The sequence below is a fragment of the Oenanthe melanoleuca genome, chromosome 5, assembly GCF_029582105.1.
Source record: "Oenanthe melanoleuca isolate GR-GAL-2019-014 chromosome 5, OMel1.0, whole genome shotgun sequence".
NCBI classification, from domain to species: domain Eukaryota; kingdom Metazoa; phylum Chordata; class Aves; order Passeriformes; family Muscicapidae; genus Oenanthe; species Oenanthe melanoleuca.
The window spans coordinates 41,284,211-41,297,629 of record NC_079339.1 but is presented as its reverse complement, the minus strand read 5'-3'; the positions used below and the strand labels follow the sequence as shown (position 1 = coordinate 41,297,629).

The 13,419-nt window shown below is 33.8% G+C and overlaps 1 protein-coding gene across 3 annotated transcripts in view; it reads left to right on the top strand.

Moving 5' to 3' along the window:
* CEP128 (centrosomal protein 128) overlaps positions 1 to 13,419 on the top strand; it is a 100,925-nt gene that overhangs the window by 13,658 nt on the left and 73,848 nt on the right. For all 3 annotated transcript variants that reach the window (XM_056493386.1, XM_056493387.1, XM_056493385.1), the window contains 4 exons: positions 3,583 to 3,699; positions 10,775 to 10,861; positions 12,335 to 12,409; positions 13,174 to 13,306. In XM_056493386.1, the coding sequence (XP_056349361.1) occupies positions 3,583 to 3,699; positions 10,775 to 10,861; positions 12,335 to 12,409; positions 13,174 to 13,306 (412 nt within the window). The remainder of the gene's footprint in view (positions 1 to 3,582; positions 3,700 to 10,774; positions 10,862 to 12,334; positions 12,410 to 13,173; positions 13,307 to 13,419) is intronic.

The following is a 13,419-nucleotide window of genomic DNA, read 5'->3' as shown; positions in this document are numbered from 1 at the left end:
TTTTTGATTCTGAATTTGAATACTTTTAGAGATTCACACAACACAATCAAAGCACAATATTTTACCTGTAAAGTGAGCTTTTCCATCCTAGTATAAAAAACAGATAACATCAAAGGTGGTGACTCATGCATAGTTGGATGCTTGTTTCAAGTCAAGCACTCTCATGGCTTTGTACTTGAGAATCTATGTGCAGTTTTGCTAAAAATCCTTTCTGGTTCTACAACTTTCTGTATCAAAATCTCTTTCTTATCTAGACATTTTGTGAGATTCCTTTGCTCTTGGAAAGGGTTTGGATATTTGCTAGACAGGCATATAAGCAATTGAAAGAATATTTACTCACTTTATGGTTATATAAGATTGCTCTCTTGGATATTTTGTTGCAATCGCTTGCATAGAAGCACATCCCAAATAGCACAAGATGCTGATCTTTATACATGAAAACCAGCTTCATCTAGTTAAAATTAAGAAGATGCTTAATTGAGATGGTGCTGTTATAAAATGATGGTAGACTGTCTCTGGAAAAAGACAGCAGTGTCAAGTGAATGGGTCTTACATGGAGTTACTGTGGTTATGATATCTCAGAGGGCCAGGATTTTTGTTAGATAATGAGCTGTCCCTCAGAAGATCTGGTGTAAGGATTTTTGGTACTGCACAGGTGACTTGTAAAAGGTATAATACATATTATCATTTGCCAAGAGGGAAAAGTTTAACAATATTTAAAGTTATATCTCTGAAAAAAGTTTGCTCTTTTTGTGATTTTCTTAATATTCCTGTTTCAAGAATGCATTGATGATAAAATGGATCATAACAAGAACAGCAGCAAAAATCTGTTGAAATAAATTTCTATTAGCAGGACTTTTGCACTGGAAATAACAGCAGGAAGCTGAAAAACAGAGCAGAAATTCAATAAGTAGGATGGTGATTTTTGTACAGTAAGCATACAGCATCTTCTACAAGATTATATTTAGCTGCAGGACTTAAATATCACCCTAGTTTTAAAAAGGACATTCTGTTTTTTGTGTTTAATTGCAGGAAAGGGGAGAATAACTTAATCTGTTTTCATAGATTTTGCTGCTACCTGAAAGCTGTATGTGGAGACACAGGTCTAGTGTCATCGTTATAAATCAGATAGTCTGTGTTGCTAAAAATGCATGCTTGAAATCAGATTTTAATATGTTCTGAATGCAGTAATTTAGTGCTAGTATTTCATGTCATTGCGTGGAGCCTCCATATTCTTTGTACTGTCCTTTGGCGAGCACTTGTCTACACTAAGATTTTTGATAACATTCAGAGGTCAAGATACATACTTTGACGAGAGAAATATTGTCCTGATTCAGGGTCATTTGGGACAAGGGAAGACAAGTATGCTTTTAAGTTTACTCTGTATGTACTGATTAATAAATTAACAGTTAACCATTTCTAATTTTTTTAAAATCCCTACTGTTGTATGCCACAGGCTGTGTGACAATCTGGAGAAGGTCAGAGTGGCTTCAAAAACGGGGAACATAATTCTTGTGTGAGATTAAAACCTCGCTGAAGTGGCAAGGTGTTAAATACCATAGCAATGTAGAAAGTATGGGAAACAAATAGGAGTTATAAGTAGCATCAAAATGTTTGGTGGTTTGTGTTGGTTATGGGAGGTTTTTGTTCGTTTGTGTGTTGAAGAGGATTATTTCTGTAACTGGAATTTCCATGCCAAATATGGTACATTATCCATCTTTTTTAGTACCTTGTTACAAATAATACAACAATTGTATTCTGAAGTAAACTGAAGAAAATCAGAGGCAAGGCAAATCACTTCATAAAGTTACTTTCTTACTTGTTCTGAGTTAATGATAATTTGTAGTGAAATCTGAACTTTGAAGGAATCTAAAGCCTGTCTAGTGCTGCCTCATGTCATGTTATCTGCTGTGCGTGCTAGACCCATGACAGTGAAGAAATTACAGAACCCTCCTTTGGAATGTCATGTTAGGAGGTGATGTTACTGTTGAATCTTCTGTCAAGTCAAAATTCTATGTTTTCTTTCTTAGTAGCTTTAGTGCTCTTAAGAAAGTGCTTCTTTGAAAAAGGTACATGAGAGAGCTAAGAAAGCTTTTGTCTTCGGAAGCACATAGTCAAAACTTTAAAAAAAATGTTAAAACATTGCTGTTTCATTTCTTTATGTTAGGTATGTGTGGGGAAAAGGATGACAGCTTATTTCCTGGCTTTCAGCAAAGATATAACAAGTTTAATGACAGTGTTACTTTCTGTTCCTACTACATAGCATCATTATTTCTGTTAGCTGGAGTATTTTATGAATTCCAAGAAGTAATGCTAAGCAGTACTTGTCAAAACAAACATCATGATGTGGCCTTTATCCTTTATACATTAGTTTTTAATAAGTAATTATTCTGGATTATGGCTGCAGAGCTTTCATAACTTCATGAAAGTTTGTGGTTTGATGCAGTACCAGGTATCTCCTGATGGTTTTAGGAAACAATACAATATTCCAGACTGTAAGCTGGCTGTTCATCTGGCGGCACAAACAAGAATTGTTTTCTGGGAGATGTATTCTGTTGTAAAGAAAGAGTGTTTTGTTCATTAAGCCTTGTGAAACCCAGAACATAAGTGTACCCTTAATTGTGTTTCTGTTGCTACCTACATAAGTTGTGTTGCTCATGGTAAAATTTTCTATCCATGCATATGCCTAGTGTTAATAGAAGCATGCTTAACAGAGAAAGATGAGAACTTATTCACCTCCATATACATTAAAAGCTAATAGTTGAATTGTGTTTTATTTTTTTATCTCTCTTTATCTCCATCTTTCACTTTTTATCTAAATGTTATTTGGTAATTAATTTTAAGGTAGGGAGGAAATGATACATAAATATTTTTCTTGCTAATCTTTAACAAAATAAATTTAATTTGCTGCCTCAAGAGGGTGCTGTCTGCTAGCAGCTTGAATCACAAAAGTGAAGTAATTCTGGTATTCTAGTCTGAGTTTTATGTTCATAATCCAAGTTGCTTTAATAAACAGCTGTTGTTGTTTATATTAGTTTGTACACAGATTCACAAAATATTGGGAAAAAGGCTTAAAGTGTTGTAATTATTTTTAATTGTTACAGGCGTTCTCCTGTACTTAGTTCTTGTTTACTACTTTTTACTCACAGATTTTGCATCGTGAAAGAGGCAAACATTGGTCTGTTTTGCAGGCTGGAGATGTGAAAGAAATGTCCCTTCAGAGGTTAATCAGGCTTGTGACACAGAAGCTAAAACTTTTGTATTGCAATTTCACATTAGCCTGCTCTAACCTTGATAGTGAGATATTGAACGCTTGAATAGAACCACCACTATAGAGAAAAATATGCACACACCTAAAGGAGAATACTGCCAGCAAGATGACAATTTGGTTCCCTGCTTGAGTAATTCTGGAGTACTCACTGCTATAACTTTATTTCTCTACCATTCTAAATCTGCTTTAATGAAATACAGATTATGTTCTCTTCTTTTTGCCCTATATTCTGTTTACGTTTTTGCCATTGCTTTTTTCACATGTATTAAAAGGCACACTAATTTCCTACCATGGGTTTTTTCCTTTTGAAGGTATCAGAACGGGTGGAGAGAAGACTTCAGGAGATAGAAGAAGAAATGCGTGCTGAACGACAGCTTGTAGAAAGGCGCCAGGAGCAGCTGGGACACGTGTCCCTTCAATTACAGGAGGTATGGAAGCAAAAGCTTCCCTTGCATTTAGGATTTAGTTAGGAATGTGCTGCATTTGTGAGCCTGTACCTGTCAAACTGGCAAAAGTGCTCATACCTTTGGCACATTATTTAGCTCTCAGTCCAACTCATGTTATTCTGATGACCAGATGATACCAAGCACGGCCTCAGTCCTTCATTATATTATCTTGAATATTTAAGCCTTTTTGGTACTGCCACAAATCTTCTAAGTACCTACCCTATATGCCCTTCCTGCAAACAAAAGCAAGTCATTAGCTGGGTTTTTTCAATTAAAAAATTTTATTTTCTGAAAGGTAAACTTTGCTTACTCATGCAAATGAATTTATATAAATGCAATAATTTAGTTCAACACGCAATCAAAAGCATGGTAGTGGCCAGACAACTTTTCATTGCATTTCAGTTTTATTCAACAATTCGTGATGAAATATAAAATACTGTTTAGGAGAAAAATAGAAATGTTTAGAATATGAATTAAAATTTGAGACAGCTATTAGGTTTTTTTCTTCTTGTTTTAGAAAACATATGAAAAATACTTATTTCTTTTTGATTTTACTCCTGTTTAGAAAATCTGTATCTTAACATAGTGTGACTTTTTATTTCACTCCACTTAAAATATGATTTGCAGTGTTATTTCTATCTGTGCAACAGGACACTATAATTGAGAAGAAATATGCAATTGCTTTTTTCACTTTCAGTGTTTGCAGCATAGCTTTTTGGGAGGCATTATGCTGTGCCATGATACTGAGGAACCTTGCTCATGGCGCTATGTATTTCATGTAAAGCTAGAGATTGTTCAAAGATGTCATATTTTAGAAGATGAGATGCTTTTTTTGATATAGATAAAAATTAACATTTATCAAAAGGCTTGGAATCTTTCTGCCAGTATTTCAGAAAGACTTATTGTTTCATTTTCCCCCCAGTTAGTGCACTAGTGGGTGAAAGGAGCTGGAGTGCTGAATTTCAGTTTTCATTGCTCTTTAATATGGCTATGTCCACTTCGGGATTCTTCAGATGTGCCTTCAGACTGGGCAAGGGATACCTAATCCAATATATTGGTGTGGTTTGATAATGTTATCTGCAGAATGGAACAATCTTATTTTGTCCTTTTAAAAGGATGATGGCTTGTTATCTCTAAAGATACATTGACACTGCCATAGTTTCCTTAGAAAGAAAACTTAAATTCAAGTGAATGAGTTCAAATGTAGCTCAAAGAATTTTCATGTGATCTTTCATCGACCATATGAATGATCATATGTGATCATGAGTCTTCAGGCTGGGTACCTTTATTCTTGGTAGCTCATCTTCTGAATTTCATGCAAGAAGAATATGAAATACTAAGTACATCCTAGACCTTCTATTCCCCTAAGATGTCCAACTGTGAATTAAGATAGTTTAATCCTTTCTTCTGTAAATTCTATTTTATTTTTCCTGAGGAGCCCCTTTCTAAAATACAGTTTAAGTTCGTGTATTTTAGAAAGAATGTACTTGAACTGGCTTGCATACTTTTGCATAGCCTAGTGAGAATAAAGTAAATAAATATTTGGCTACAATTGCTATTTGAATGAAACATGTTTCAGCATAATTTTGAGCTTGTTAATTTGTTATTCTATTTCTTGTCCTTTGTAATTCGGATTGTGAGTTAGATGGACTCTTAACTCTGACAGTGGCCTCAGTCTTGTGGTAACCATTGCACAGACATAATGTTCTATTGAAGTCTACTTGTTTTTAATTTTTCTCTCCAAGATGCTTCCCAAGTAACATTACTGGAAAGGAGGGTAGTGTTTGGACTGAGTTTTGAAATCCTATCATTTAATATGGCCTGAAGGATTTACAGAGAAATATTATTTAAAGCATTTGTGGCTGTTTAATGATTCAATTTTTTCATTATTTTTCTTGTTGCACATGTCAAATTTTATTTGGTTTGAATTTTGCATGTGATCAGTAGTTGCTCTAATTAAGAAATCGTGAAGTTTGTGAGGATTAAATGCTATTATTTTTTCAGTAAAGTGCAGTGCCTGTAATTGACCACTACTTGTCAGTGTTTTACCGTCTTAAGAGAATCACCGTCCTAAATTGCAAATATTAAATGATGTATTTTCAGGATCTAACAGAACATGACAATACATTTATTTTGGCCTTTCTCATGTCTGTCTTTTCTTTCTCTCATTTTTTTTGTATAATGTTCAAACTTCTTATTTGTATTGTAGTACTACTCTAATCAGACTGATTATGAACCAAGAAGATATCTAGGTGTATACTGACCATTAAGAAAGCTTGACATATAAAGTTTTGTATTTTTAAATTTGCATTTTTATTTTGAATCTTTAGCCTATCTGTGCTGTGTGTAGTTGTCTAAAAACTATTTTCTGTACATTTTTTATATCTTTTACCTTAGTGTGTATTGGTACATTTAAACAGCAAATTAGAAACGAGCAATTAGCAAACAAATTCATGCCAATTGTAGATCTTAATTTTTTCTGTATTCCTAATATAAATATGTTTCTGATTAGAAAAAAGAACAAATATTCTTTTCTTGCCAAGGGACATTGACATGTATAATGTATACATTAGTTGCTTTAACGATGGCATTAGTTGTGTAAATGAATACTATTTTGAGATTCCTCAGTGCTTCTTTTTCTTTGAATATAAAGACACCATCACCTCTTACTTTTTGTTTACATTTACACATCTATTTTCTAGAACAAGATCAAGTATCATTCTTGAAAATGTTTTCTTTGCATTCTTTTCTGTGTGTTTGGTGTCCTGGATGGCTTTACTTTTCAATTCTGTGCTTGGCTTCCTGGATTTTGGTGAAATATGTCCATGTGTTCATGCTTGGCATACTTTAGGTGAACAGAATCATCTTTTTTGAACCTTTTGAATCCACTGACTGTGGTAAGGTGGTGACTACAGTTGTGTCTTAAGCTAGCAACTTGGGTAGGCCAGGAAGTGTTTTTTAACTTTCTCCTTGTGCAACTGGAGAAAGTCTTTTGCCTCCACTACAAATACTGTGAACTGCAAGAAATTGGTGGACAGGGAGTGGGATAAATTGATGGTCAAAAGTGTTATTGAACATTGTTTTTTGCATATCTTTATCTCTGATCTTTGTGGACAAACATAAACTTGATCTGTGCTCTGAGCCACCTGGATATTTTAGTGCATCTTTGATACTTGCTCTTTGGCTCTGTGCTATGCCACCTGTGGCCAATGGTTTTTGTTTTGATTGTAGTTTTAATCTGACTCTTGCTTGGAACATGAGCAAGTCTCATACATATCTCACTGAAATAGCTAGGGAGTCTCTTTTTAACTGCCTGGCTGGTATGTTTAGGTAGCATACTTGTAGCCATGCTAATCACTAACATAGCAAGTTAGAGAAAGTATTTTCATTAGGATTAGGATGTGGTATGTTTTTGCCTTACTTTTAACTATAGCATGAGGCTATTCTTGTGTATTGGTGATAGTATGAAAAACTCACTGATCAGTCTCACTTTGAAAGAACAAGTTTCAGTTTGTGGTCTGTACACAGCTTTCAAAAAATCTGGTTTTATTTAAAAAAAACCCAACACAGCAAATCTGAACAAAACCCAAACTGTAAGAAAAGTTAGTAGGCTTAAGTTGCTGTAAAAGTTATGGTTTGCTCTTGAAAGATTATCATGAGTTGAAAAGATTGAGGACTCGAGTTGTTCCACAATCATCTCCATAGTTTTCCTCACGTATAAGAGAAATTGATCTATGAAGCAGTAGGTAATGGTTTTGAAGTTCATTAGTTAACTCTATATGTGGATGAGTTATGCTCAGCTGGGGTATATATTATATTTGTATTCTAATGCTGTCTTATGCTAGTGAACTCTTTATAAAGATCTGTAAAAATTGCTCTCCTTGGTCAAGTCAAAAGTTCATCTAGCCTGACCATTTAAGCAGACAGTGGAACATGTAGCTGGTCCTTCCCAAAGCCATGCTGTGAAGACCTTTGTATATAGAAGTTCTCTGTCTCCTTGTGGCCTCCTATGTACCTGCCCCCTCCAAGGTCCCATCAACCTCCTTGTCAGTCTCTTCTGGAACAGCCTGGGCACTAATGCTTTCAGAGGAAGATCTTGGTAGGAGAATTCTGTTGCCTATAGGCCTGTTCCCATTCTTTGGTGCTCCAGCTTCTCTGGGCAGTGTCTGCCTGCTGTTCAGGAGCCAATCAGAGAGGAATGTGTGCTTGAACTGTTGTCCTTATAACATCCTTTTCCTAGTTCCCATTTTTGACATTTGACTTCCTCAGCCCCTTCTTTGGGGACAACAACTGAAATCAAAGAATCAGTTGGATCTTTGTTTCGTTTGATTTTTTTTTTTTTTTTTTTCCTTTTACCCCTCGCAAGAGAAAGCTTAAATAGGGATCCATAGTGAAGGAAAAACAAGTGTGGCACAAAACAGCAAGAGGGAGTTATTTAAAAAGGAGTACAGGAAGGAGGCAAAACACAGAATTAACTTTTACCTGTACAATTTCTGAATTGTCTGTAACAGTTGACATTTGGCTGTGGATGACCAGATGTTTCCATTTCCTTATGACATTTTGATTAACTGCTTACCTAGCACCTATTGGTACAATGCATGTTTCACAGTCCAAGCAGTGCACATATACTATGTTTCATTTACTATAATATTGCTTCTTTTTTTTGCAGTATATTTATAAATGTTGTTTATTTCCATCAAATGAAATGACTATGGGCTGTTTTTACAATATGCAGAAAATAAAACTGAAGGTTATATTTAGTAACAGTTATAGTAAAGGATGCATTTTTGTTTGAAATTTTTCCACTTTAATAGCCTGAATATCAGTCAGTGAAGTTGAAATGGCATATTTATTTCCATTTTTATTTCTGGGAATTGGGATGTGCTACTGATGCAGAGATATTTTTTGCTTTTAGCAGAAATAATCTTTGAAAATTTTACTAGTATTCCTGAATCCAGCCCAGCTGTAATATTTTCTTTATGATTCTGACACCTCTAGCCATATCTGCACATGAAAACATGCATGTTTGGTACTATGTTAATAATTAATTTAGTGCCAAAAATAAAGTTGGCCTAAAGTTTACTGTCTATAACAAAACATCTAATTTTACTAGTAAAACTGATGGTCCATTGCTGTTAATAGACATTATATATTCCAAATAGGCTGTTCTGAACTGATACTTCTGGTCATTAAAAATAAATAAAGAAAAAAATGCAAACCAAAACAAAAACCCAATCAACTTGGGTAATGCAAAACCACCATTAGCTGAAGAGATGACCTTAGACTTTTGTTCATGTTGCTTTTTGGGACTTCTCCCAAGAGACTTTTTGAGTAAATTGTGTGCAGTGTTGGGTTTTATACTTGACTGGAATGATAGATTTAAATCTCTACTGAATACTTAGGAAAATACCTTAAAAGTGTTACAGTCTTCTGTTACCTGATTAGAGATCAGTATGACTAAAAGTATAACTCTTTGTGGCATAATATTTTCAGTGGCATGGTTATGATTAATGTCTTCCACAGTCTCAGATTTTAGTGTAAACTGTTCAGGCAGAAGAGTAATCCAAACTATACTGAAAGCCCTATATTTACTGAGGTGAGGTTATAAGAGTGAGGTAAGTATATAAAGCCATTTATTTTCTCCAGAAAGCTACTTTTAAAGCCAAACTTGTAAAGCTGAATGCTTGGCTTCATAGAAGTTGATTAATATCTTGTATTCCGTTTCCATAGGCTGAAATTGCTCTCCAGTGTACAGTGAAGAGAAAATGTTCAAAAACTGAATGAAATGCACAATTTATATGGAGAAATTTCAGGGGTATTTGTTAAAGGAGATAATCCTTTAAAATGTAAAGTGTAAAAGCTGCTTGGGAGTGACAGACTGGGAAAAAGTAATTTCTTTCTGGAAAGGCTATGTGTTTTTGTTGTTCTATTGTTGTTTTAGCAAGTAATTATGGAAGGAATAGATGTGCTTCAAGATACGGGATGAAAGTAAAAGATTTGTGCTAAGGTACCTAATTAATTAATTAATTCGTGACTAGTTTGAAAAATTCATGGTCATGTTGCGCAGATAAAAACTGTGATTTATAAACAGTTACAGAAATTCATGGCAAATTATCAGTATATGGCTACTGATATCTTTCAGCTGATGTTTCTAAGTGATTTAAAATGAGCTAATGATTTTGCTATGGCTTGAGATATGTAACCCTGGGTTTATGTTGCAAATATTACCTGTTATTAACATCTGTCATGTCTAATACTTTCTTTGCCAGGGATTGGCTGTGTTTTACAAATAGTGTTGGTTTGCAGAGGGACAAGATTTTGAAATTGATATTTAATGCACTTTTATTTTTTATAAGATGGTTTAGAAATTGTGCACATGTGGTTTTAGATACCTCAGTCAGAGAGGGAATGAGAAAAGTCCCATAGATTTTTTTTTTATTTTTTTTTTTTTATTTTTTTTTTTGTGATTGTTATCAAGGAAGGGCACATCAATGTTGGTAACTTTTGATCAGGAGGGTTTCAGTTGTAGTTCTGCAGCTCTAACCATCTGTCCAGATTTCAGAAGAAATAACCTTTTTTTCTTTTTTTTTTTTCTTTTGACTTCTAACACAACCTTTTGGTAGTGTTTTCTTGATTACAGTGCATTGTATTTCATAGCATGCACACTTTATGTTAGAGAATATATTCTTTTTCTCTGATATGTACACAGCTAATCTGTAGGGGATCTCTTGAGCCTTTTAGACCTTAATCTAAAAGGTGTTTGGGGTCAACTGGTGTGTCTGGAGCTCTATACATCGGAAGGATGTTAGTGCTGCTTTAGACTTTGTGTTTGTCCCTGTTCTCTGCATGGGTGTGTTTATGTATGCATGAACTTATATTTATCTTTTCATAACAATATACATTGGCTCTACGTGGAAATATTAGATGCAGACAGAAAGCATTTGTCTAGATCTTCTTTCTTAAATGTATCAGCAGATTCTTTAAGTTTAACAGCCTTGGAATGATGGCTTCTGTAAATTTTGTGAAGAAGTTTACAATATATCTTTTTCCTCTAAAGGTTTTAAAGAAGCAAGATGCTAAAGCAGATGAAACAGAAGAACTCATGAGAAACAAACTTGTGAAATATGAAAGCAAAAAGCACCAGGTAAGCCTTAATTTTTTCCATTTTGTTTGGTTTTAAATGAGTGTATAGTGTCATCTGTTACAGTATATGCTTTTTTTTTTCTGAGAAACCAGCAGAACAAAATTTTCTTTACACTTTTAGTATACAAGTTGTGGGATGTTTTTTTCTGCATCAGAGGCACTGTGAATATAGCTATGCTCAGCTTGTCTCTCCTTCAAAGCTCTTCAGTTATAGTATGTTACTTCTAATGATTCTTCCATCCTGCCAGGCAGACAGATTTAATAACTTGGGCATTATCCTTGATTTCTTTCTCTATTTTATCTCTGAATTTGTATGTAGTCGGCTGTAGCAGCAGCTCAAAGCAGCTTTTCTTCATCCCTGCAATTAACTCATGCTGGCTATTTTGCAGCATAGTTATTAGTAATTACTCTTATTGTACTGTTGCTGTATTTCACTCTTCATACAAAACAAATTTTCTTGCATTTCTATTCTAGCAGGATACTAGGGCTGTATTACACTATTCCAGTTTTTTTTCCACTTGCATCAAGTTTAGCATCTTTCAAAGCTATATCCTTTTATACTAAGCCTTTATGTAGTGTTTTATGTTATGTTGTTCTCTTCATTCCCTTAATGTTGGTCCTGTTTACTTTGCCTATTTGCCAGGCTCTCAACATCCTCCTTGAGATTGCTATCTCAACAATAACAATTTCTTCTGTCAAAATCTGTATTTATTTCCAAGTGGATCTTTGAACTATTTATGGAAGAAGTCACAAAATATTTTGTAGCTTTTGCTTTAGTTTCTTTTTTAAATTTTTTAATGGTCATCAATTTGACAACTATTTCTGATTACACATTTTGAATATTATGTTTTTAGGAAAGCTTTCAGTTTTATGAAATTCATGGCACTTCAGTATTTTAGTCCTCTTGTTTCCAGGATAATTCAAATACATCATCTTGCATCACACAGAAATCCTACATGTTTTACCAATTACAGTTCTACCAATGTGTGTCATCTTTAACACTTCTGTGAATAAACTATTTATGAAAGGGACTTAAAATATTAAGTCATTATTAATTTTGAGTTGGAAAGTATGTTTCAAATCCAGGGACAACATTTTTGAAATTTTGTTAAAACTTACCTTCCATCCTTTAAACTTTTAACCCAGTAAAGATTTGCTTTTGTGATTTTTTGTTTTGGATAATATAAATGACTTTGTATCTTTATGTGATATGAAATAGTATACAAAAATTATAGACTGTAAGTAAAATTCTCTTTATGTAATTTAAATAATTGCAGGGATTTAGTTCAAGTAAGTTTAGTTCAAATAAAGATTTGCTTAAAATTTTGGACAAATAAAAATACTATGTATGTTGTACCACATTTTAGGTAGATGCTTATATGGATAAATTGTGTCAAAATTAAATGTTAAAATACACTTTTTTATTATGATGCCTACATTGCTTTTCTTTCTTTATCGTCCTCTGAAATGAAAGCTTGAGCAGGAATTGGAGCAGTCCCGGAAAAAGTTGAGTGAATCTGAAGACAGTAGAGAAGCTCTTTTGCATCAGGTAACTGCTTTAGTGCATGTATGATTAAACTTAAAATTTTTAGGAATTTGGTTTATAGCTTTAGAAGAAAGTCCTTTCTCCTAACCATCTTTTAGAGGGGCTGGATAAAAAGACAGAAATAACTAGAGAGGGGGCAGTTGGCATTCTCATCTTTTAGCATTAGTTGTTTGAGTTGTGTACCTAGCAGAAGTTTGAGTTAGCTATATTACTATTTTTAATTTAAATCATTATGAATGGAATATAGGGTAATATGAATTAGAAGTGTTTTTCTTCAATTCAACTTTAGCATGTTGGATTTTCTCTATTTTCCTACATGTTATCATCTTTGTAAGTGCTATACTCTATATGATAAAAGGAAAAATGTGAAGAGCCCCTGTATTTCTTATGAATAAATACATTGTATTTTAAAGAACATGATTTAAATAAAACATATTGTTTATTAAATTTGTATAGACATTTTCACTAGCTATGTAAAAGGACAATTGCAACATATAGTATGGTAGCATTTTGTTTGGTCTAGAGAAATTAATGCTCATCTGTGGTCAACATAAATTAAAATATTTCCTTTAATTTTGAATAATCACTTTGTGGCCTTTAATTAGCAAGTAGTTTGTCTCTTTGTTTACCATCTGCAGTACTCTCAAGATTTTTTTATAAATACTTATTGTGTGTAGTAGTATTTTTTTAGCATTTAATAAAAGTATGGTATTCACTTCTTTGTTCTGTTTTTTCATTAAATTTTGATGCTTGTGCATATATTTTAGATTGAGGATCTTCGTTCCCAGCTTTCGAGAGCAGAAGAAGAACGTTTAGAATTGCAGCATCAAATTTCATATGCTGCTATGCATCGCCAGAGCTACCAGGATGTACAGGATGATGACAGGAGAATTAGAGCAGGTACAACTAATATTTTGCATTAGAGGCCTGCAAACTAGCTAGTAGGCATGGTCATTAATTTTATCTTAGAGTTGCAGTCTAATTCTTCTATTGTTTCAACAAAACCAGCCAAT